The sequence below is a fragment of the Saimiri boliviensis genome, chromosome 6 (genome assembly GCF_048565385.1).
Source record: "Saimiri boliviensis isolate mSaiBol1 chromosome 6, mSaiBol1.pri, whole genome shotgun sequence".
NCBI classification, from domain to species: domain Eukaryota; kingdom Metazoa; phylum Chordata; class Mammalia; order Primates; family Cebidae; genus Saimiri; species Saimiri boliviensis.
The window spans coordinates 84189030-84214578 of record NC_133454.1 but is presented as its reverse complement, the minus strand read 5'-3'; the positions used below and the strand labels follow the sequence as shown (position 1 = coordinate 84214578).

The window sequence follows — 25549 nt, the reverse complement described above, 5'->3', positions numbered from 1 at the left end:
TTATAGATAATAAATTTAGGTTCTATTTTCCAGCTGTTTCACACCTACTGATATTAACATTTCTAGAAGTATAACATAAACTTAACCTCAAAAAAGATGAGGATTTTTTTTTTTTCACAGAAAAAAGTATTGTATATCTCCTATACACTGAAAAACATTAAAATGGTATTGTATTAGTCAGGGTCTCAGCAAGAATCAGATGCACTCTCAACAGGGTAACTGAAGAGAGAACAATTAGAATGTGGGCAGGGGAACAGCAAGCGATGCAGTACCACTGCCAACCTGTGGCCAACGTGGAGTGGGGGAAGGTAATAAATAATCTGATATCTCTTTCCTATTGCTTTCTTATCTACTAGTGTCTTTCATTAGCTGAGCCCAACCAGGAGCTAGAGAGGAAGCAATCTTGCTGATACAATCTATAAAAGATTAAAGTACCATGGAATATTATGCAGTCATAAAAAATACAGGAGGCTGGACCTGGTGGCTCATGCCTGTAATCCCAGCACTTTGGAATGCCAAGGCAGGCAGATCACTTGAGCTCAGTAATTGAAGATCACCTCAGGGAACGTGCAAAAAATACAAAAATTAGCTGGATGTGGTGGCACGGGCCTGTGGTCCCAGCTACTCAGACTGAGGTAGGGGGATCACTTGAACCCAGCCGGTCAAGGCTGCAGTAAGCCAAAATCATACCATTGCACTCTAGCCTGGGAGACAGAACGAGACCCAATCTCTAAAAACAAAACAAAAACATGAAATCATGTCCTTTGCAGTAACATGGATGGAGCTAGAGGCCATTATCCTAAGTGAACCAACACCGGAACAGTAAAGCAAATACCACATGTTCTCACTTATAAATGCAAGCTAAACAGTAAGTACATATGGACACAAAGATGGGAACAATAGATCCTGGGGCTGACTTGAGTGAAGAGAGTGAAAGGAGAGCCTATCAGGTACTATGCTCACTACATGCATGATGAAACCATTTGTATACCAAAGCCCAGCAACACACAATTTACCCATGATAAACACGTATGTGTACCCTCTGCATCTAAAATAAAAGTTGAAAAAAGGGTGAAGTATATCTATAGGGTCATCAGAGACTATCTCACACATCGACATTGAAGTATAAGCAATTCCACAATATTCCTATAAATAGTTCCAAATAAAACTACTAGAAGAGTACTAGAAACATGATTTTAGACTTCAATCTTTAGTACTATGTAAAGTATTTGAAATTATTGCTACTACTACTAAAGAACTTTTATTCATCCACTAACTCTTTTTTTTTTAGAGACGGAGTTTCGCTCTTGTTACCCAGGCTGGAGTGCAATGGCGCCATCTCGGCTCACCGCAAACTCCGCCTCCTGGGTTCAGGCAATTCTCCTGCCTCAGCCTCCTGAGTAGCTGGGATTACAGGCACGCGCCACCATGCCCAGCTAATTTTTTGTATTTTTAGTAGAGACGGGTTTCACCATGTTGACCGGGATGGTCTCGATCTCTTGACCTCGTGATCCACCCGCCTCGGCCTCCCAAAGTGCTGGGATTACAGGCTTGAGCCACCGCGCCCGGCCCCACTAACTCTTTTAACTAAACTTTGAGCGCCTAGTGTAACACATTAAATGTATGTACAAGGATAAATATGAAACATTCTCTATGCTCCAGCGGCCTCTGATTTAATGTGAGGCAACATGTGAACAAATAAGTGCAATTAAGCTTTATATGTGTAACTGCATTTTAAAATAGGACTCTTTCTGTCTCAGTTTGGCTGAGGTGCCAAGAAAGTTAAATGCCAACTATTTTCGTATTTTATAATAAAATGGAAAACCACAAAAAGTAGAAGTTGCCCAAAAATGGGGAATGGAGTGGAAAGGGGACTGTTTTTGCAACTCTTTTTTTTTTTTTTTTTTTTTTTTTGAGACGGAGTTTTGGTCTTGTTACCCAGGCTGGAGTGCAATCACTGCAACCTCCACCTCCTGGGTTCGGACAGTTCTCCTGCCTCAGCCTCCTGAGTAGCTGGGATTACAGGCACGCGCCACCATGCCCAGCTAATGTTTTGTATTTTTAGTAGAGACGGGGTTTCACCATGTTGACTAGGATGGTCTCAATCTCTTTGACCTCGTGATCCACCCGCCTCGGCCTCCCAAAGTGCTGGGATTACAGGCGTGAGCCACCGCGCCAGGCCCTGTTTTTGCAACTCTTAACTGTCCATCTACTTCTAACTCAGAGGTTGGAGTTTAGAAGATTTTGAGAGTGCTGTGAGTAGACTTTGCTTTTTCCCCACCTCACACCTAGGGAAAGAGGCTCTAATGAAATGTTGATATATGATCCCTACAGCTGAGTGACACGGGCAGGGGTTGAGGTCACTGTGGACTAGCATCTGACTCATCTGAGGAATTCATTCATTCATTCAATACTTATGTAGCACTTACTAAGTACAGGCACTGTATTCACCTATTCTAGGTACAGGCAAATTCAGTGGTGAACAAAATAGATTAAAATTCCCTGCTTCATGGAGCTAACATTCTAGTGGATATTGAGAGCAAGAAATTTTGGCTAATTGCAAAAATAAGTTTGGGATCTGGTCAAAGTCTGCACTCTCAGAGGGAAAGTCACTTTATAGATATTTCTTTGAATCAGACCAGGGCTACTAGAGAGGGTCACAAAGAAGGATGAGGAGACTTCCACAGAAGAAAGCTGGGGGTAAACCTATACATGCTAGCAATTAACATTGAGCTGACAGCCAGATGAAATACATTTATCCAAGTGTAAGCGCAAGAGTACCAGTATTTTCTCAGGTGGGCTAAGGTGAGAATTAAGGTGTTATTTATCCAAGTGTAAGTAGGCGCAAGAGTACCAGTATTTTCTCATGTGGTCTAATGTGAGAATTAAGGTGTTAGCAAAGAACCCATAAAGTAACAAGCGTCAACTGTAAACATCTGCCAAGCTCAAAGAGTACCAGCCCTTAATCACAGAACTGTAGTAGCCAAGTTAAGAACTTGCCTCTTCTATTTGAACTTGAAAGAAGGAAGGAAACCTAGAGTTGATGGTGGTGATGGGAGTTTTGGGGGGTGGCGAGTGTGATGGGGATTAGGAGAGAACTTTTAGACAGGGACATAGAAAGGAAGTCAAACATTTTTTACTTGAACAACCAGAAAAGTCATGACATTTGTACCGTATTTTATTCAATGACCATGGAAAAATTAACTCCACCAGTTGTGTTTTAACATGTGGAGTGAAAATAAGTTACTTACAAACTGCACCCTATACATCTCATTTGTTCAATGCACCAGTTACAGATGCTAAACATAATAACACATTATTCATAATAATAATGTTATTATCTATGAAAAAAATTTTCAACTTGGCTTTGATTTAGAATTCATTTTTATTTGATTCTTTTAAAAGCCTAACATAGCTTACCAATTACCTTTAATTTTTTTTTTTTTTCTTGAGATAGGGTCTTGCTCTGGTCGCCCAGGCTGACCATAGTTCACTGCAAACTTGAACTCCTGGGCTCATGTGATCCTGTCACTTCAGCCTCTCCAGCAGCTGGGACTACAGGTGCATACACTACACCTGGCTAATTTCCTTCCTGCCTGCCTTCCTGCCTTCCTTCCTTCCTTCCTTCCCTCCCTCCCTCCCTCCCTCCCTTCTTTCCTTCCTTCCCTTCCTCTCTCCCTCCTTCCCTCCTTTGTTTTTTAGAGACAGGGTCTTGCCGTGTTGCCCAGGCTGGTAATTCCTGTCCCTTAGCAACTCTCCTGCAGCAGGAGAAAAAAAGTGTTGAGATTACAGACATGAGCTACTTTGCCTGGCTTCCAATGACCTTTAAAGAAATAGTGTTATGTTCGCTGACCTAGTCTTCCTACAAAATATCTTAATTGGTCAGATTTTCAGCCTCTGATTAATAATTAAGATGTATCTTGGAGCCAGGCATGGTGGTGCATGCCTGTAATCCCAGCACTTTGGGAGGCCAAGGCGGGAGGATTGCTTGAGTTCAGGAGTTCAAGACTAGACTGGGCAACCTAGTAAGACCTTATCTCTACAAAAAAATCAACAAAATTAGCTGGGCATGGGGGCACTTGCCTATAGTCCCAGCTACTTGTGAGGTGAGGTGGAAGGATCACTTGGGCCCAAGAGGCCAAGGCTGCAGTAAGCCATAATTGTGCCACTGCACTCCACCCTGGGCAACAGAGAGAGACCCTGTTTCAAAAAAGAAAAGATGTATCTTGAGAGCTGAGTATGGTGGCTCACTCCTGTAATCCCAGCACTTTGGGAGGCCAAGGAGGGAGTATCACTTAAGGCCAGGCATTCATGACCAGCCTGGGCAACATAGCAAGACCCTGTCTCTACATAAAAATTTTAAATTATCCAGGTATGGTGGCGTACACCTGTAGCCCTAGCTACTTGGGAGGCTGAGGCAATAGGATCGCTTGAGCCCAGTTCAAGGTTACAGTAAGCTATGATCATGCCACTGTACTCTAGCCCAGCTACAGACCTAGACTCCATCTCTTTAAAAAAAAGTTGTTGTTGTTGTTTTTAAAGATGTATCTTGAGCCAAGTCCCCAAAACATACAAAGAGGAGCTGAAAGTCATATAAACCTTTAATAAGCCCTTGGGACTTTCAGTTTTAACAAAAACGGTCAACCAAATGTCCCTTCTGTTGGTCTACAAGTAGAGCTTTGACAGCCATTCTGAAAAGTCCAGATAATTGCTGTGAATAAAGGATGTATCTCAAAGCCCGAGATATTTGCTTAGGAAATAATAATCAGAAGGACAGGTTTTGGAGTGATAGAACTATCATTCATTCATTCAACAAATGTTTAGTGAGTGCCTACTATATGCCAAGCTTTGTTTCAGGTACTAGGAATATCTCGGTAAATTTTTAAAAATTCAAAAAATATTTGGATATTTATGTGATTTTCTGTGGCATATTTACAATGTCTGCTTGAACTTTTATTTAAACTAGATTCAGTGGGTTTCTTTTATTTGTATCCAAAAGACTCTTTCTAGAAAAGTGACACAGTAATAAAAGGTTATTATCCCTAATTGCAAGAAGCTCCTACAAGTCAGTAAGAAAATGGGTAACACAATAATATGAGGAAAGGAATGAAGTGGCAATTTACTAAAGTAACATAAACAGCCAAGAAATACAAGAAAAGATTTTTTTTTACTAGTAATCAAAACTACAAATAAAATTAAAAATTAAAGAAACAGGTTTTTATCTTTTTTGGCCTATCAACTTGACAAAAGTAAAACGTACTTATATCCAGTGTTGGTGAGAATATAGAGAAAATTGACTCTCAGGCACTGTAGAATATTAAATTGATATAACTTTTTTTGCAACTCAGCCATATTTATCATAACTGTAAATGTAAGTTCCCTTTGACCCCACAATTCTATGAATTCTTCATAAAGAGGTAATCAGGGAAGGTAAATATGCATACAATAGGAGTGCATGTACAAGAATATCATTATGGTATTTGTATGACAGCAATATTAAATATTAAGTATTAGTATTAAGTAGCAATATTAAGTATTGTACACCAATACTTAGGCAAATTATATTTCCCTACAATAAAATCCTAGGCAACTATTGAAAAATAGACCATTATATATGTACATAAGATAGCTATAACTCTTTAAGTGTATTAATAAAAATAGTTCAGAATCATCTTTTTTAAAATTGTATATTTGTTACACATCTGTGTGAGGCACGTGAGTAGAGAGGTATATATGGAAAGAACTGTCAAAATGTTTATGTAGTATATGACAATTTTAAAATGAGCATTTATTTAATCATTCAGCACTATTTACAAACACTTAACAAGTGCTACGCATTGTGCTAGGTGCTGGAGAAACAAAAGAGAACAATCTATTAATTTAGTCCACCAAATAAAGTGTTTTTTAGAAATATTACAATAACCAGTGTTGAGGAATTTGAGGACTGTTGAGAGTATATGTTGGTAAAACATTTCTGGAGAGCAATTTAGTACTAAAAAAAAAACAGCGTCTCACTCTGTCGCCCAGGCTAAAGTGTAGTGGCGCGACCATGGCTCATTACAACCTCGATCTACCAGGCCTCCCACTTCAGCCTCCCAAGTAGCTGAGACCACAGGAGCATGTCACCATGCCCAGCCTTTATTTTATTTTATTTTATTTTTAGAGACGAGGTCCACTATATTAAGATAATATAGTGGTCTCGAATTTCTGGGCTCCAGTGATCCTCTGCCCTCGGTCTGCAAAAGTACTGGGATTACCAGCATGAGCCACAGCACCTAACATCTTCTTTACAAAGAAAATAAATAGCGGTGGATGTTAGGTTGGCAGCTGTTGGCAGAGCTGTCGGACTATTTCATTACAGAAAGATGCTCTGAAAAGACAAAATAGGTAAATCGAAAGAAAGTGTCCATTTTTTCTCAGTGGCAAGTATCATGCTTGGTTTTGAGGGCATAAAAAGATATTAGCGCCATCATGGAGTTCAAAGTCTGGTGGAGGAAACCAGTAATAATAATAATGAGGCGTTAAGGACAACAGAGCCTTGAAAGATAAGATCTCCAGGGAATAAGGAAGAGGATTCCAAAATATTAGGTTGGTGCAAAAGTAATAGCAGTTTTTGCCGTTAAATTTCCTAAGCAAATTTACCAAGATATTCCTAGTACCTGAAACAAAGCCTGGCATATAGTAGGCACTCACTAAACATTTGTTGAATGAATGAATGATAGCTCTATCACTCCAACACCTGTCCTTTTGTTTATTATTTCCTAAGCAAACAGATGGGGCTCTGAGATACATCCTTTACTCACAGCAACTGTCTGGACTCTTCAGAAGTAATTAAAAGTAATGTCAAAAACCGCGATTACTTTTGCACCAATCTTAATACAAAGAAAAGCATGTACACAAGATACTCGAGGAAGAGTATGGCTGACAGACAAACAGATCGTTATTTGTGGCTTTCCTGCAGCCTCGTTCCTTTCTGTCACCCAACACCCCAAATCTCTGGACGGTGAATGAGAGAGTGAGTGGCAAGCTAGTGTCACTGTTGCCTCGAACGACTTTAGGTGCAGCCCGCCGGCGGGTGAGAAACTGGAGGGAATCCGCAATACACTGGAACCAAGAAGGGATACGTGACAAGGGCTGCCCCGCAGCTCTCAGCCGCCAGCGCTCCCAGCCGAGCGTTTCCCGCCAATCTCAGTTCCTCGGTCTTCCGAGGCCCCGCCCGCCGCCGAGCAGTCTGGGAGTTTTAAGGAAGGGGAAGTGTTGCGAGCCTATCGATAACTCTGGAATAGACTGCAATAACCTACGCCACTGCGGTCAAACTGCCGCAGACTTCTGAGTAGATCGCTGAGCGATAGTTTCGGCAGCACCTCCTGGATTCTCGGTTTTGCTGGAGGCAGCAACCGGGGCCTCGCCGCCACCATGGTACGTTGAATCCCGATCTCTGGAAGGTTTAGGGCAGAGGTCCGGTGACTGGGGGATGATGAGCCACCTCTCCTGTCGTCCTTAGCGCGGCGCGGGGCCACGAGGCGTGGGAGCCTCTGCAGAGGGCAAGGCTCCGGCAGTGATTCAGCATCTCCGGCCTGGCAGGGCTCGGGGCTGCCGGTAGTCCGTGCGGCCTTTCCGCCGCTTTCGCTTCCCGTGGGGCCTTCGACACTTCCTTCTCGGTCAGCTACATGAATTCGCCTTTCAGATTCCTGCAGTGGAGTAGATTCTGAGCGGTCCAGAATAGCTCCTAGTATGGGATAGGAGAAGACAGGGACTTGACTTGCGGGCCTACCTATACCACCAGTGCGAACTTGACCCCCAGGTGTTCCTGGACCGCGTCCGTTTTCCGGGCGGGTCCGTCTGATTTCTCTCTCCCCTAGACCTCGATTAGAAGAGGCCCTTTTCCATCTTTTTGTCCAATCACCCAGTTACAGATGAGTACGCCGAGGCTGAGAGAGGAAGTGATGGAATCAGGGTTACAACATGGTGTTCTGGGTTTTCAGTTCTGTGTCTGCCTTTCTAGCACTCAATCTCACTCCCATGATTATTCTTCCCCAGTACTGATAGACTTGTTATAGTAATCTTTATAGCCATAATGGTTCTATTGGTGCAGCTATTTGTATCCATCTCTAACTTTCTGAGGACGTTTTTGTTCATTCAATATGAATATACAGACAGAGCACTTGTACATTTATAACTACAGTGAACGTTCAAAAATAAGTCATACATGTTCCTAATCATAAAGACAGAAAGGAACGTTTAGATAAAGAACTGTGGGAGTATGTGTTAGTGGGATTTGGGAAGAAAAGAAGAAGACTTCAAGAGATGGACATTTAAGCCAACTTAAAGAAAAGGAAGGCTTTTAACCATTTATTAGGGCCCAATAAAAGGGAGTAGCATAAGCAAAAATAGGCAAAAAAGTTGATTGTGAACTTCAGTAATTGAGCCTAAAGGGAGTGCTGTGGAGGGTGTTAGAATAAGAAGTTGGAAAAATAGGACCCATTTAGATCTGCTTCTCCCTCTCCCACTAGTTTATGGTAAATGTAGAATTGGCTTGCATGTGAGTACAGTAGTAATCTTGCATGTGAGTACAGTAGTAAGATTGCATGAACAGAGTGCCTTAACATTGAAGGGAAATACAAGCATATTTCTTGATGAATGTTAAGAGTTGGGATTGGTAATGTTCTTCTATTAACAGGTCTTTTTTTCTTTTACTTTCAGTTTCGAAATCAGTATGACAATGATGTAACTGTTTGGAGCCCTCAGGTAAAATAATGTTTTAAAACCATTTCTGTGAAGTGACTTTTTGTGGCTGCAATGTATTTAGAAACCTGTAAGAGCGTAGGCTTGGGGAATATTGAATATAATTATTTTAGATGTTCCTAGAAGTGGCATTTATAATTAAAATAGGTTTCCTGATGGACCTAGAGGACATTATGTTAAGTGAAATAAGCCAAAAACAGAAAGAAAAATATTTCATACTCTTACGTGTGGGATCTTTTGTTACAAAGGGCAAATATATAGAGATAGAGAATAAAACAGTGGTTACCAGTGTATGGGGGTGGCAGTGGGGAGAAAAAAAGAGGAGATACAAAGGATACAAAGTTGAGCAAGTGGAAAGATCTAATATAAGTGAAGACTACAGTTGATAATGCAGGTAGTGCTTTGTATTCAGGATTTTTGCTAAATGAGTAAATTATAGCTCTTGCCACAGCAGAGGAAAATGAGTAACTATGTGAGAAAATTGATGTGTTTATTCTGGTATAGTGACCCTACTACACATGTGTATCTTATGTTGCATACATACCTTAAATATATACAATAAAATTTATTTTAAAAGAAGTGTTTGGCCAGGCACAGTGGCTCATGCCTGTAATCCCAGCACTTTGGGAGGCTAAGGCAGGTAGACTGCTTGAGTCTTGGAGTTCAAGACCAGCCTGAACATGAAAGCCTGTCCCTAGAAGAAATAAAAAATTTCGTGAATAACATGAAAGCCTGTCCCTAGAAGAAATACAAAAATTAGCTGGGCATGGTGTCATGTGCCCATAGTCCCAGCTGCTGGGGAGGGTCAGGTGAGAGGATTGCTTGAGCCCAGGAGGCAGAGGTCACAGTGAGCTGAAGACCACACTATTGCACTCCAGCCTGGATGACAGAGTGAGAACCTGTCTCAAAAAAAAAAAAAGTTTCTTGGTTTAAAAAATATCAGTTGAGATTTAACTGTGCTCACCTGACATTTGGAAACTCTAAATTAATTTTTTATTTATAAAAGGTCTTCTTGGCTTAGTTTGGCCAATAAAAAATAAATAAATAAATAAATAAATAAAAGGTCTTTTTTTTGAGACGGAGTTTCACTCATTACCCAGGCTGGAGTGCAATGGCGTGATCTCGGCTCACTGCTACCTCCGCCTCCTGGGTTCAGGCAATTCTCCTGCCTCAGCCTCCTTAGTAGCTGGGATTTCAGGCACGCGCTAACATGCCCAGCTAATTTTTTGTATTTTTTTTGTTTTTGTTTTGTTTTTTTGTTTTTTTGTTTTTTTGGTTTTTTTTGAGACGGAGTTTCGCTCTTGTTACCCAGGCTGGAGTGCAATGGCGCCATTTCGGCTCACAGCAACCTCCGCCTCCTAGGTTCAGGCAATTCTCCTGCCTCAGCCTCCTGAGTAGCTGGGATTACAGGCATGTGCCACCATGCCCAGCTAATTTTTTATATTTTTAGTAGAGACGGGGTTTCACCATGTTGACTGGGATGGTCTCGATCTCTTGACCTCGTGATCCACCCGCCTCGGCCTCCCAAAGTGCTGGGCTTACAAGCTTGAGCCACCGCGCCCTTTTGTATTTTTAGTAGAGACGGGGTTTCACCATGTTGACCAGGATGGTCTCGATCTCTTGACCTCATGATCCACCCGCCTCGGCCTCCTAAAGTGCTGGGATTACTGGCTTGAGCCACCGCGACCGGCCAATAAAAGGTCTTCTAAGATGTGGTGTTTGTATTTTTTTTTCTTTAGGGCAGGATTCATCAAATTGAATATGCAATGGAAGCTGTTAAACAAGGTTCAGCCACAGTTGGTCTGAAATCAAAAACTCATGCAGTGTTGGTTGCATTGAAAGTAAGTAAAGTAATAAATATGTCTTCCTCTATAGAAAACTGTTTATGTAAATTTCCCCATAGACAGTAAGGTTGTAAACTTATTTTTGCATCTTACGATGTCTCCATTTAGAGGGCACAATCAGAGCTTGCAGCTCATCAGAAAAAAATTCTCCATGTTGACAACCATATCGGTATCTCAATCGCGGGACTTACAGCTGATGCTAGACTCTTATGGTAAGTATAATCATGAAAAATAATTGATTCATAATTGATTACTCTTTTCTCAAAGAGATTCAGATAAGATATTTTAAGAAGTTGTCTGCCAGATGCTTGTAAATTAAGATTGTGAATACTTTGGTAGGTTTGAGTTTGTTATTAAATTTTCTATTTTTTGATCTCTGTAGGAGTAACTAATATTAGCACTTTTTATAAGTCACTCAGTGGCTGGTCGCAGTGGCTCAAGCCTGTAATCCCAGCACTTTGGGAGGCTGAGGCGGGTGGATCACGAGGTCAAGAGATCGAGACCATCCTGGTCAACATGGTGAAACCCCGTCTCTACTAAAAATACAAAAAATTAGCTGGGCATGGTGGCGCATGCCTGTAATCCCAGCTACTCAGGAGGCTGAGGCAGGAGATTTGCCTGAACCCAGGAGGCGGAGGTTGCAGTGAGCTGAGATCACGCCATCGCACTCCAGCCTGGGTAACAAAAGTGAAACTCCGTCTCAAAAAAAAAAAAAAGAAAAGAAATTAGAAGTCACTCAGTAATATGATATTTGTTAATGCAATGTATATTGTTTGATACCATGTTATGTCTAAGAAGAGCTTGATACTTTTATCTGGTTTCTAAGGACAAGCTGAACCCTACTTCTTTTCTTTGTGCTTGTTTTCTTTAATACATTAGTATTTAGTAGACATTATTTTTGCAATGCTCAATACTGGATACAGCAGGGTGTACATAAGTGACTCAGACATGAATCTTGTCTTAAAGGAACTTAAAGGCAAGTTTATCTTAAATTCAAATCTAGTTTATAACAGATAAATTTCTGTGAGAGTCTGAGGAGATAGAATATGAGGAGACAGATTATGGTTGAAAGTCAATCCATAAATGAAGAGATAGGGCTTTGAAATCACACAGATTGAGTTCTTGCTTTCACTACTTAGTATCAGATTGGGCTAAATACCTAAACATTGAATTTTTTCGAGTGTTTTCTTTATCAAGGATATTTTAAAATACTTTTTTATTTTTTATTTTTTTGAGACAGAATCTTACTCTGTAGCCCACGTGGGAGTGCAGTGGCACAGTCTTGGCTCACTGCGACTTCTGCTTCCCAGGTTCAAGTGATTCTCCTGCCTAGCCTCTCAAGTAACTGGGATTACAGGTGCCCATCACCACACCTGGCTAATTTTTGTATTTTTAGTAGAGACACGGTTTCACCATGTTGGCTGGGCTAGTCTTGAACTCCTGACCTCAGGTGATCCACCCACCTTGGCTTCCCAAAGTGCTGAGATTATAGGGGTGAGCCACCGTGCCCAGACTATTTTTAAGTATTTTAAATAACCTACCGTAAAGCATTAACACAGTGCCTTTCAGGTATTATGTGAGTGTGTTGTGGGTGGCAGGCAGTTAGCCAAAACTAATCTCTTAAATTTGTGATTTGATTAGGAAAGAAATAATACAAATTATAAGAGTGGACCCAGCACAGTGGCTCATACCTGTAATCCCAGCTCTTTGAGAAGCTTAGGGCCAGGAATTTGAGACCAGGGTAACATAGTGAATCTCCATCTCTACAAAAAATTTTAAAACTTTTAAAAAATTGAAAAAATTTTTAAAACTGGGTGTGGGGCCACATACCTGTTGTCCTAACTATATCAAAAGGCTAAGGTGAGAGGATTGAGTGAATCCAGAATTTTGAGGTTGTAGTGAGCTATGATAGTGCTACTGTACTTAAGCCTAGGCAATAGAGTGAGACTTTAGTCTAAAACAACAGCAGCAGCAAAAACAGTGTAAATAGAGATGCCATTGTTTAAGAATTTAAAGTTACTCAGCCAGTCCTTTGCTCTAAGTCAGCAATATAATGACACCCTAAAGGGTTTCCACCTACTCTTCAAAGTGAAAAATGTATTATATTATCAAACACTTTATTTAACCCAGTTTATAAAGTATTGCCATGCCAACACATAATCAACATGAAAACTTCATTAATGAGCTATTGCACGTTTTTAGGTACTAAGTCTTTAAAATTTGACATGTTATTTTGTACTTGAGTACATCTCAATTCAGTCTAGCTACTTTTCAAGGGCTCCACAGCCACATGTGATTATTGTCTGCCATATTGGGCAGTATACTTTTAGACAGTGTAGGGAAATGGACTTAAATATAAATACTGAACAAATAGCTTGGTTCCTGTAGTCAACATGTGATGATCAGATGTAACATACACAAATGCTGGACAAAGCAACATTGAAAGAAAGGGGCATATCCATTTCTTGTTGATCTTCTTTATAGGCATGAATTCTCTTTTCCCCAATGGTAACCTTGCTTGAATTTCATCAGATTTAATGATGAGACTCAACGGCTAGTGTCCAGTATCTCCTCTAGAGTGCTTCTTATGAATATAAGTAACAGTGGCAGGAACATGTAAAGATGCCCTCTGCTGTGATTTCTGTTTCTTACAGTTGCTCTATTGGGGAAATGTTAGCTTTCAAGAAAAAAGGACAGAGTAGATACTCTACTGGTTTAAGACCTAGAGTTAAGACAAACTTGTTGACAGTGGGAAGGATAAGAGAAGAGAGATTGCTCTTTTTCTCTTGTTCAGCCATCTCTTCTCTGTCCTATAAGTGCTTTAAGACAAAGATTTCCTAGAGCTAAAAAATATTTCAGTGTTTTTAAAAAACCTTGCCAGGCGTGGTGGCTCACGCCTGTAATCCCAGCACTTTGGGCAGTAGAGGTGGGCAGATCATGAGGTCAGGAGATCAAGACCATCCTGGCCAACATGGTGAAACCCCATCTCAAAAACAAACAAACAAAAAACCTTCCGTGGCTCCAGAGTTTGACACAAAAATGCGCCCTCGCAGGCATGTCTTTCTTACCTTCTGTCTTCATTATGTGGATGTGATCCATGTAAACGCTTAGAAGAATGCAAAGTGAAATCAAACAATTTAGATTAGAATAGTTGTTTGTAATTTGAGATTACTAAACTTTTTTTGTTCCTTTTAGTAATTTTATGCGTCAGGAGTGTTTGGATTCCAGATTTGTATTCGATAGACCACTTCCTGTGTCTCGTCTTGTATCTCTAATTGGAAGCAGTATCCTTTTTAATGTGAACATTTATGGATATGAACTTTGAAGGGTTTTGATATTTGTGTTAATTATTAGGAATATGATAATATGACATAGGTAAGATTGTGAAAACTTTAAAACAACAAATTGGGTAGCTCTTTCATTAGCCTGTATAAGCAATTTATATTTGCTAGACATAAATAAACCCAACTTCAGGAAAATTATCCAAGCATCTTTTTAGAGGGGATTTAAGTTTCTTAATGGTTCTAGATGTCCCAAGAAATCCTAGACCCCTCGTATCAAAAACAAATCAGGTTTTACCTGGGAATAAATTATTTTGCTGGCACTGTTAGGTTTGGTAGAAAGTCAAACATTTTATATCAGGCCAAAGAAATAGAGTCCCATTTTATTCTTTCTCTGGTGGATTATGCAACAATTAAGGAAGAAGCCAGAGACCTTTGTTAATAATGTATATTTTGAAAATAAAGATAGTATAGGTCGGGCACAGTAGCTCAAGCCTGTAATCCTGGCACTTTGGGAGGCTGAGGCGGACAGATCACTTGAGGTCAGGAGTTTGAGACCACCCTGACCAACATGGAGAAATCTCGTCGCTACTAAAAATTCAAAGAGGCATGGTGGCGCATGCCTGTAATTCCAGCTACTCAGGAGGCTGAGGCAAGAGAATCGCTTGAACCCAGGAGGTGGAGGTTGCAGTGAGCCAAGATGGTGCCATTGCACTCCAGCCTGGGCAACAAGAGTGAAACTCCACCCTCCCCCCCCCCAAAAAAAAAAAAAAAAGTAAAGAGTACTTCATTCCTTGTTAAAACAAGCTCTTAACTAGTCTAAGAGACCCAGATACCAACACAACGATATGGCCGGAGACCTTATGGTGTTGGGCTGCTTATTGCTGGTTATGATGTAAGTTCATGGATTATTATTATATTTTAATGATTTTTTATTAAATAGAAATTTTTATAATTTTTAGCTCAACCAAAGTAAATAATTATGTGGTTTACTTATTTCTGGTTGTAGGATATGGGCCCTCACATTTTCCAAACCTGTCCATCTGCTAACTATTTTGACTGCAGAGCTATGTCCATTGGAGCCCGTTCCCAGTCAGCTCGTACTTACTTGGAGAGACATATGTCTGAATTTATGGAGTGTAAGTGATAGCCTTGCCGTTTTTTTTTTTTTTCCCTCTTCCAGTCTATATAGTAAATAAACATAGTATCCTAAATGCATAAAACTATCAGTCTTACAGAATTTTTTTAAAATTAGGCCCATGAAGAGTTTATTGCTTCTGTCACATATACACATATACTAGTTTTAACTTCTGGTTATCACAGTAATTTCAATCACGAGTAGAACTTTTTCAAAATATAAATATGTCCCCAGCCTTGAAAATTCTTGATTCAGTTGGTCAGAAGTGTGTCCTGTAGAGTGGAGAGTGGAAAACCATTGCACCACCTGCCAGTTTTAAGTTCTGTTCACTTTTAGTTTTTTTGAGTCTTTTCTTATTTTAAGCCACAGACATTTCTGCATTAGTAGTCTATAAACAAGAAATAAAAAGGCAGTGTAGCTGTGGAAAAAGAAGGTAAAAGAGCTAAGATGTTATGACAGGGCAGGTTTTCAAGTGCTTTGCTTTGCATTGGAAGGAGCTTTTTGGGTTTTTATTTGTCTCATCTGTTTTCTGGTGACATAGTATTCTTTGGAGGAAATATCTGGGGCTTAGTGAATGCAGAGAAAAGTAGTTTAATTAACATTACTCAGCTGAGCTGGGATTAGTGCTCACGCCTATAATCCCAGCACTTTGGGAGGCTGAGGCGGGTGGATCACCTAAGGTCAGGAGTTCAAGACCAGCCTGGCCAACATGGTGAAACCCCGTCTCTATAAAAAAAAAAAAAGAAAGAAAGAAAAAGAAAAACATTACTCAGAGCAAACTGTTGTAGGATGACAATAGATTTAATTTTGGGAAAAGAGGATTCCTTGGACAAATAAGCTTGGTACATTCTGGCTTAAAGTTTAACATTTTAAATTATAATAGATTGGGGGTCCCCAGGGTTACCCCTAAATTTGGAGATTTACTAGGACTTAAAGCACTCAGCATATAGTTGTACTCCCAGGTAAGACTTAGAACAATAAAATAACAATACATAGGTGGATCGTTAAGGAAAGATATAGTTGAGAGGAATCTATGTCCAGGCTTCCTATGCTTTTTCCTTCCCTCAAGAAGTCACAGAGTACACTTGCAGCAATAAGTATGTGATGTTTCTGCCCAGGGAAGCTCATTAGAAACTCAGCGTCCAAAGTTTGATTGAGAACTGGTCATATCAGCACCCTCTGCCTAGCACATTTCAATCTGGATAGAAAATTACTAAAGATTGCAATAAATCTATAGATAATTTTGGGGAGTACTGCTACTTTAATGATACAAGGCATCTGATCCATGAACATGGAATATCTTCATTTATTTAAGTATGTAATTCTTTGTTTTGTTTTGTTTTGTTTTTGTTTTTGTTTTTGAGACAGAGTTTCATTCTTGTTGCCCAGGCTGGTTCAATGGCACAATTTCAGCTCACTGCAACCTCCGCCTCCTGGGTTCAAGTGATTCTCCTGCCTCAGCCTCCTGAGTAGCTGGGATTACAGGCATGCATCACCACGCCTAGCTAATTTTGTATTTTTAGTAGCGACGGGATTTCTCCATGTTGGTCAGGCTGATCTCGAACTCCTGACCTTAATCTGTCCTCCTCGGCCTCCCAAGGTGCTGGGATTACTGGTGTGAGCCACCATGCCTGACCCGGTATTTCATTATTTCACTGATGTTTTGTAGTTTTCAGTGTACGAGTCATATTGGTCTTACGAGTACTTTATTGTTTTTGGTGGTTGTGAACAGAATTGTTTTCTTAATTTCATTTGCATATTATTCATTTCAACTCTGTAGAAAAACAATTGATTTTTGTATATAAGTCTTGATCCTGCAATCTTGCTGAACTCATTTGTTAATTCCAGTAATTTTTGTTTTTTTATAGAGTCCTTAGATCATGTCATCTGGGAATAGAGATAGTTTTACTTTCTCCTTTCTAATTGCCCTGGCTGGAACCTCTGGTACACTGATAAAAAGAAGTTGCATGAACAGACATTCTTTTTTTGTTCCTCAACTTAAGGGAAAAGCCGTTAGTCATTCACTATTAAGAATGATGTTAGCTAGGCCGGGCGCGGTGGCTCAAGCCTGTAATCCCAGCACTTTGGGAGGCCGAGGCGGGTGGATCACGAGGTCAAGAGATCGAGACCATCCTGGTCAACATGGTGAAACCCCGTCTCTACTAAAAATACAAAAAATTAGCCGGGCATGGTGGCACGTGCCTGTAATCCCAGCTACTCAGGAGGCTGAGGCAGGAGAATTGCCTGAACCCAGGAGGCGGAGGTTGTGGTGAGCTGAGATCGCGCCATTGCACTCCAGCCTGGGTAACAAGAGCGAAACTCCGTCTCAAAAAAAAAAAGAATGATGTTAGCTGTCAGCTTTTTGTAGATGCCCTGTATGAGACTGAAGAGGTCCTTTCAATTACTAGTTTGTGTTTTTATTATGCAAGGATTTTAGGTTTTATCATGTGTTTTTAGGCATCTCTTGAGGTGGTTATGCAGGTTTTCCCCCTTCCTTCTATTAATGTGCATTACACTGACTTTCTGTTGTTAAACTGACTTTTCATTCTTGGGATAAATCTTGCTTGTATATGGTAGAGAGTTTTTTTAATATAGTGCCAGGTTCAGTTTGTAGTTTTCGGTTTTTTGGGTTTTTTTGAATCTATATTCTGGTCTGTAGTTTTCTTGTGATGTCTTTTTTCTTGGTATCAATACTGTCCACATTGAATAAGTTGGAGACTCCTTTTTACAGTGAGCAAATATAGGGACTAGGATTCTACAGTACACATTCCACAAAACTTTGAGTTCTATAATTTGTAATCGGGATTTTGATTTGACCTAGCAAAAGAGAATATCAGAATTGTGACAAAAATCATGAGTCCTTTCATTAAATAAAATAATAGGCAGCAATGTCATAGAATGCTATTAAAAGATTATATGTCTAGCATTAAACTTGGCTGTTTTTATTGTGATAAGTTTAGTGTGTAACTAAAAACCACAGTTTTAGGCTGTAGATCTGATAAATAAAAGAAGTTTAGCATAACAATGAAATTAAGAAATAATTGTTAATTACATACAGGCAATTTAAATGAACTAGTTAAACATGGTCTGCGTGCCTTAAGGGAGACACTTCCTGCAGAACAGGACCTAACTACAAAGGTAAATATTATCTCTTCCAATTGTAGATATTAACATTACAATTTAAACCTTTACTGCATAAATGTAATAGAGTATATATACCACATTCTTTAATTTGGGATATGATTGTCTTGCCTTTTTTTTTTTTAACAAATATATATATATGTTGTGTATGTACCATGTGCAGGCACTTTCTAGTCATTGAAAATATAGTAAACACAACAAATACCTTGTTCTTCATGGAACATATATCCTAGTAGGGAAAGATAGACAGTATATACATAAGTACATTATATAGTATATTAGAAGGGGCTAAATGCTATGTAAAAAATTTTAAAAGGGGTTAAAAAGAGAATGGCCAATTGGGTAAAGGTAGATGTAATTTAAAATAGGTGAACAAGGATATCCTCACCAAGAAAGTGCAATTTGAGGATAAGATATAAAGGTGGTAAGTGAATGTGAGCTATGCAGATGTCTAGAGCACAATTATTCTAGGAAATACAAATGCAAATTCAAGGCAAGGAGGCCAATAGTAACAGGGTCAGTGATCAAGAGGAAGAGGAAAAGGAAAGAAATCAGAGAGGTAATGGAGGTCTTATAAGCCATTGTGGGTACTCTGCATTTTACTGAGTTGGCTATTAAAAGTTTGAGCAGAGGAATACCATGATTTGGTTTAGGTTCTAAGACAGTCACTCTGGTTGCCATTTTAACAACAGATTGTGGGGATATAGGTAGATAGATAGTGGAGCTATAAGTAGAAATAGTTTTAAGTCTATTTAGTTAATTCATGTGAGAGATGATAGTGATTGGAGCAGAGTAAGTTAAAGATGAAGAGTAGTGGTTTAATTTTGGATATCTTTTGAAATTACAGCCAAAAAAGTTTGCTAATAGATTTGTTGTAAGATGTGAGGGGGAATGTCTCCAAGGTTTTGGGCCTGATTAATTGAAAAGAAAAATTTATGATTTGCTGAGATGAAGAAGACAGTGGGGGGAACAGGTTTTAGAGTAGGCATTGGGGAAGAAGATCAGGTAGTCAGTTGTAGTCGTAAAATTTGAAATGCCTTACTGTCCAGTTGACGGTACGGAGTAGGCAGTTAGAAGCAACCCCTGGAGTTCCATGGAGAGTGTTCCAACCTACACTTCAAATGTTTGAAATCTTTATATAGAAATGGCATTTAGAGTCTGGACTGGAAGAGATCCCTAAAGGAATTGGTTAGACAAGCATTGTGAGAACTGAACCAAGAATGCTCTAACCTTTAGCAACTGGGAGATGAGTAGATACTGGCAAATAAGACTGAGAAAAGTGGTCAAAGAAGAAGGAAAATTAGGCATCTTTGGAGGCAAATGAATAAACTTTCAAGGAGGAAGGGCCATGAAGTTGTCACTGAGGACTTGTCAAAACAGCCTTAATGGAATGATAAGGCAAAAACTTGATAGGAGTGGAATCAGGAGAGAATGGTTGAAGAGGAATTGGAGATAGCTCTTTGGAGGATATTTTCTGTTGACAGTCCATAGGAATGGAGTGGTGACTGGAAAAGAAGAGAGTCACCACTCCATTCCTATGTTTCGTTTTGTTTTGTTTTTTAAGATGGAAGAAATTATATCACATTTGCTGCATGATTTTCAGAGTAATCCAAGTAAATTTAGGGAAGCATTTACGTAGGAAAAATAATGAGAAAGTTGTTAGAGCAATGTTACTTAATAGTACATAGGTGGAAGGGTTGGCCCTAGAGAGGAAATTGTAATGGGAAAGGAGAGAATCTAAGGATATAGGTACAGGAAAGAGTGGATACAGTGGGAGCTTGTGAAAGTTCTCTTCCAGTTGCTTATGTTTTCTCAGTAATACAAGAACAAGGTTTTCAACTGCAAACAGCTTGGAGAATGTTAGAAAGAAGTGTCCAAAAGTAGGGGAGAATGAATAATGTAGGAATTGGTACAGTGGGATCCAGGAACCACTAAGGTCTACTTAAGGTTAATGATCATTAGTTAAAGTGAGATTAGTCAGTCTTATAAAGCCATTTTGTTATAGTGATTGAATAAATTATTGTTTAATATCAATGTGTAGACTTTATAGCCTGCATAATCTTTTTTTTTTTTTTTTTTTTTTTTTTGAGACAGAATCTTGTTTTGTCGCCAGGCGCCAGGCTGGAGAGCAGTGGTGCCATCTCAGCTCACTGCAACCTCCGCCTCCTGGGTTCAAGCAATTCTCCTGCCTCAGCCTCCCAAGTAGCTGGGACTACAGGCACGTGCCACCATGCCCAGCTAATTTTTTTATTTAAGTAGAGATGGAGTTTCACCATGTTGGCCAGGGTGGTCTCGATCTATTGACCTTGTGATCTGTCCGCTTTGGCCTCTCAAAGTGCTGGGATTACAGGCATGAGCCACAGCGCCTGGCCGCCTGCATAATCTTTTTAAAAAAATGTTTCTTGATAACATAGATCTTTGGAGTTACTCATGATAATCAGCAGTGAGTGTTAATATTAAATCTGCAAATGACAAGGGTCTGCGAGTTTCTTTTTTCCCCTACACATAAGTAGTTTTTAAAGTTTTATTCAAGTACTATATAAATTCTTACTCTGCTTTCTTCACTTAATATTTTATCATATATTTTTTTCATCCAAATTCTCTTAATTATTTTACTTTTATGATTTTTTTACCCCTCAGAATGTTTCCATTGGAATTGTTGGTAAAGACTTGGAATTTACAATCTATGATGATGATGATGTGTCTCCATTCCTGGAAGGTCTTGAAGAAAGGCCACAGAGAAAGGCACAGGTATATAATCATAACACAAGAGGCTTTAGTTCTATTGTAAGATACTGTTATTACCACAACTGTGTTTGTAAATTTTCCATTTTGTCTTAAATATTGAAATGGGCCCAAAATTCAAATAGCAATAGGGAAATTAAGAACTGAGTAAAGTTAAATATTGAGGGGACAGTGATATCCATAAACACAAAAAGGGAGAAGCATTGATTATTTGGTTATCTATTGCTAGTTAATAAGCTACCCCAAAACTTAGGGGCTTAGAACAACAAACACTACTTCTCATAATTTTGTGGCTGACGGGGACTCAGCTACATGGCTCTTTGCTGGTCTCACCTGGGATCTCTCAAACATTGCAGTCATTTGTGGGGTGCAACTGGAACACCCAAGATAACTTTAGTCCCATGTCGTCTTTACTCACACCTTCTAGGTGTCTTAGAGGAGCATCTAGAAGGCAGAGACCTCTACTAGGATGACTGAGCCTCTGTCCATGTAGTCTCAGGGCCGCTTCTTCAGCGGGGTCTCTCTAGCATGTTGGCAACTCAGGGCTTGCAAAAGTCAGAAGTGAAAGTTGCCAGACATTCTTAAGGCTGAGACACAGGACTGGCACAACATCACCTGTACACATTCTGTTTGTTAAAGTGAGCCACTGGCTGGACCCAGATTCTGTGTGAGTGGAGACTGGGAGAAATATTCATTGGGGTCCAGCTTTGGACACTAAGATGGCTCTTCATAAAGAGAAACGCATCAAGAAGTGAATCTCAGGTTAAATATGGGTCTTTTTGCTGGATGTTTAGAATACACATTTGCTATTTATAGATGCTTATTTGATAGCTGTGTAATTGAAAGTAAAAAAGAATCTAGTATGGAAATTTCTATAGCATGTATTTTTTCAACTTGAAAAGGATATTGTTGGTACTATTTGGGGGAGTAAGATTTGTAGTATTTAAACTGTTTTTGGTAAAAAAGTAGCACTGTTGGGAAGCATGCTGTGAAATACCACACAGAGTTTAGTAAAGGGATAAAGAATGTCTAAAAAGTGCTGATTGTATTTTAAGCATAGTAGTGATAATATAAGGAAAGCTTTTACTCCTGAGCAATACAAAGTACAATAAAATGGTAGAATTGTTCAATGATGTTTAGATTTTCAGAACTGTGAAATTATATATACAGTTAACCTTTGAACAGTGTGGGGGTTAGTAGTACCAAACCCCAGCACTGTAGAAAATCCGCATATAACTTTTGACTCCCAAAATCTTCTGATAGCCTGCTGTTGACTGGAAGCCTTACCAATAACATAAACAGCCAATTAACACATATAGATTAGTTTCTTTTTTGTTGTTTTTTAAGACAAGGTCTTGCCCTCTTGTCCAGGCTGAAGTGCAGTGGTACCATCATAGCTCACTGCAAGGTCAAACTCCTGGGCTCAAGTTATTCTCCCATCTCACCTCCCTTCACCCCCACCGCCACCAAGTAGCTGAGACTACAGGTTCGTGCCACCATGCCCAGCTGATTTTTTTTTTTGTTTTTAGTAGAGACGGTATCCCACTGTGTTGCCCAGGCTGATTTCAAACTCCTGAGCTCAAGTAATCCTCCTGCCTGAGCATCCCAACTGTGTTGGGATTGCAGATGTGAACCGCTGCATCCTACTTAATAGACTAGTTTCTACATATATTTTATGCATTCGTGGCATATCTTTTTCTTATTTATTTATTTTTTTTTATATTTCTAGGCTACACAGTTGGTCTGCTAGTTTATATTTATTGGAAAAAAAAAAACTTCACCCTAAACAATGTTAGAGTAAAAGCAAACAAAAAAGAAAAAAAATCTACATGCAAGTGGACCCTTACTGTTTAAACCTGTGTTGTTCAAGGGCTAACTGTATTTTTTTTTTTTTTTTTTTTTGAGACGGAGTTTCGCCCTTGTTACCCAGGCTGGAGTGCAATGGCGCGATCTCGGCTCACCGCAACCTCTGCCTCCTGGGCTCAGGCAATTCTCCTGCCTCAGCCTCCTGAGTAGCTGGGATTACAGGCACGTGCCACCATGCCCAGCTAATTTTTTGCACTTTTAGTAGAGACGGGGTTTCACCATGTTGACCAGGATGGTCTCGATCTCTAGACCTCATGATCCACCCGCCTCGGCCTCCCAAAGTGCTGGGATTACAGGCTTGAGCCACCGCACCCGGCGCTGTATTTTTTTTTTAATAAAAAAATCTTTATGCACCTCAAATCATGAGCACTCAAGGAGAAAAAAAAAAAAAAACTTTGCTCAGAAATGTTAACAGGACAGTGAACTAAAACTGAGTATTCAGAATTTCTCTTTACCTCTTTCTCCATTTTTTATAATATTTGTGATTAGATGTATATATTGATCAGGTGTTCATTTTACATATTTTCTTTTTTCTTTCCCTGTTAAGCCTGTTCAACCTGCTGATGAACCTGCAGAAAAGGCTGATGAACCAATGGAACATTAAGTGATAAGCCAGTCAATATATGTATTATCAAATATGTAAGAATACAGGCACCACATACTGATGACAGTAATTATACTGTGAACCAAAAGTTGCAGAGTAATGGAATGCTGTGTTTTAGGTATCAGTCCAGATGTGAGTTTTTCCAAGCAACCTCACTGAAACCCTATAATAGAATACATTTTTCTTTGAAAGTGTCTGTATAATCGTTTTCCAGAAAGTATGGGTATCTGTACTAATGTTTTTATATGAAGAAAATAGGTGTCTTTGTGGTTTTAAATACAACTGTGAAATAAAATTGTTTCACCACCCTGGTATATTGGGTTGTTTTTTTTACAAGTAGCTTCAACTATATATAGTATTATGGGATTACAACTGATCATTTCCCAAATTAAATTGCCTTAATTTTAGTGATGGAGAAAAATAATACCTCTTATCTATCATAGCCTTATAACAATTCTCCTGTGTATGGACTGGCTGCCTAAGTATCCGTGGATATTTGGTTTAGAATACAAGTTTCAGGGTTCAACCTTGGTGATTCTGATTAAAACTTGAGAAACCACCACTTCCTGACATAAACATCAGTTAACATATGAATGGTTTTCTTTCCAACCAGCAGATGGCAGTAGTTGTAGCTCTGGTCTTTGTGGGGAACTTCTGCAAAAATAACACTTGGGAAATTTTAATCCCAAACTTTTTATCCTCTCCAGTCCCACTCCAGCATGATCTTTAATTTGCCTTCTTTTATTCCCATGAGTGGTATACTCAGGTGTTGCAGAACCATTTTTATCTTAGACCATGCAAAACGAAATTAAAAGAAATCTGATTTTTAAAAAATCATAATCCAAAATTTGGCTGCTGACGTCTAGAGGAGTTATTTTATCTTCTAAGATAATACATCTTTCTGAAGAGAAGTTCATTTATAGATGGTAACCTATTTTAGACCTGTTTCTAATTAGCTACTATTGGCTTTGGGTAAGTTACTTAGCCCTATTTTAAGGAAACCCTTTGGAGAATCATAGGGTTAAAAGGGAACATTTATGTGATAACACCTTTTAAGCGCTAAAATTCATAGAATGTTATTTTTCCTCCCAACTTTTCTCAAAATCTTAAAAAGCCTTAGTAGGTTTAAATCCCTTTGATTTCTTAAAGAGAGAGTGGTAAAAGTAGCCCTGGGAGTCTTATTAAGGAAAAGATTCTTAAGTAGTCTTATTAAAGGAAAGATGTCTTAAATACTAGAATGTGTGAGATGTCCGTTTCACCAGCAGTGGCCTCAAGAATCTACCATGTCAGCTTGGGAGTTAGACCCAAGTACCATGTGGCTGTTTGACCTACAGTGGGTTGCATCAAGCACATGTAACTTTACACAAACCACACACACACACACACACACACACAATAAAACAGTGAACTCAGGAACTCCCACCTGCCTCCATACTCAATGGGTATGTAGTCTGGGGAGGGAGCATAGTGGGAAATTTAATAATCTGCCCTTTACTTAGGCAGGTCTCTTCCATTGTGTCTTCCACTGGGTAAGCCTCTGTCTTCACTGAATGATTCTGTTGTTTAAAGACATTGTGGCCGGGTGCAGTGGCTCATGCCTGTAATCCTAGCACTTTGGGAGCCAAGGCAGGCGGATCACCTCAGGTCAGCAGTTTGAGATCAGCCAGGCCAACGTGGCAAAACTCCGTCTCTACTAAAAAATACAAAAATTAGCTGGGCATAGTAGTGTGCACCTGCAGTCTCAGCTACTTGGGAGACTGAGGCAGGAGAATTGCTTGAACATGGTTGGTGAATGTTGCAGTGAGCCAAGATGGTGCCACTACTCCAGCTTAGCCAGGCGACAGTGAGAATCCATCTCAAAAAATAAAGATATTGTATGTTTATCGTTGTGGAACATGCACCTGTTCCACAAATGCAAACCATTAGTTGGCTTGTATTCAGCTGAAAAAAAAATTATTGTACTTCGGGAGCAATCCAATTTTTTCAATGTGACTTTTAGTCATATACTGACTTTAGAACTTAAAATTCTCCCCACTCCAGTAATACTCAACCCCACTGTATATAGAGTTCATTGTGATGCCCTTTCATGTTTTAGTTTGTTGTACTCACATATTCCATTTACTCTTTTGAATAATTACAAACAGTAAAATTCATAATGATGTTTTATAAAGCCTGTCACTTTGAT

General features: G+C 39.4%; 1 protein-coding gene across 1 annotated transcript; it reads left to right on the top strand.

Annotated features, from left to right (window-relative positions):
* The first annotated feature begins 7258 nt into the window (after positions 1 to 7258).
* Positions 7259 to 23678, top strand: PSMA1 (proteasome 20S subunit alpha 1). The gene is made up of 10 exons (XM_039470436.2): positions 7259 to 7419; positions 8704 to 8748; positions 10485 to 10586; positions 10698 to 10801; positions 13785 to 13873; positions 14695 to 14765; positions 14880 to 15009; positions 18067 to 18146; positions 20790 to 20900; positions 23308 to 23678. Exons 1-10 carry the CDS (start codon positions 7417 to 7419, stop codon positions 23362 to 23364), a joined length of 792 nt encoding a protein of 263 aa, XP_039326370.1. The 5' UTR covers positions 7259 to 7416; the 3' UTR covers positions 23365 to 23678.
* Positions 23679 to 25549: the final 1871 nt, after the last annotated feature.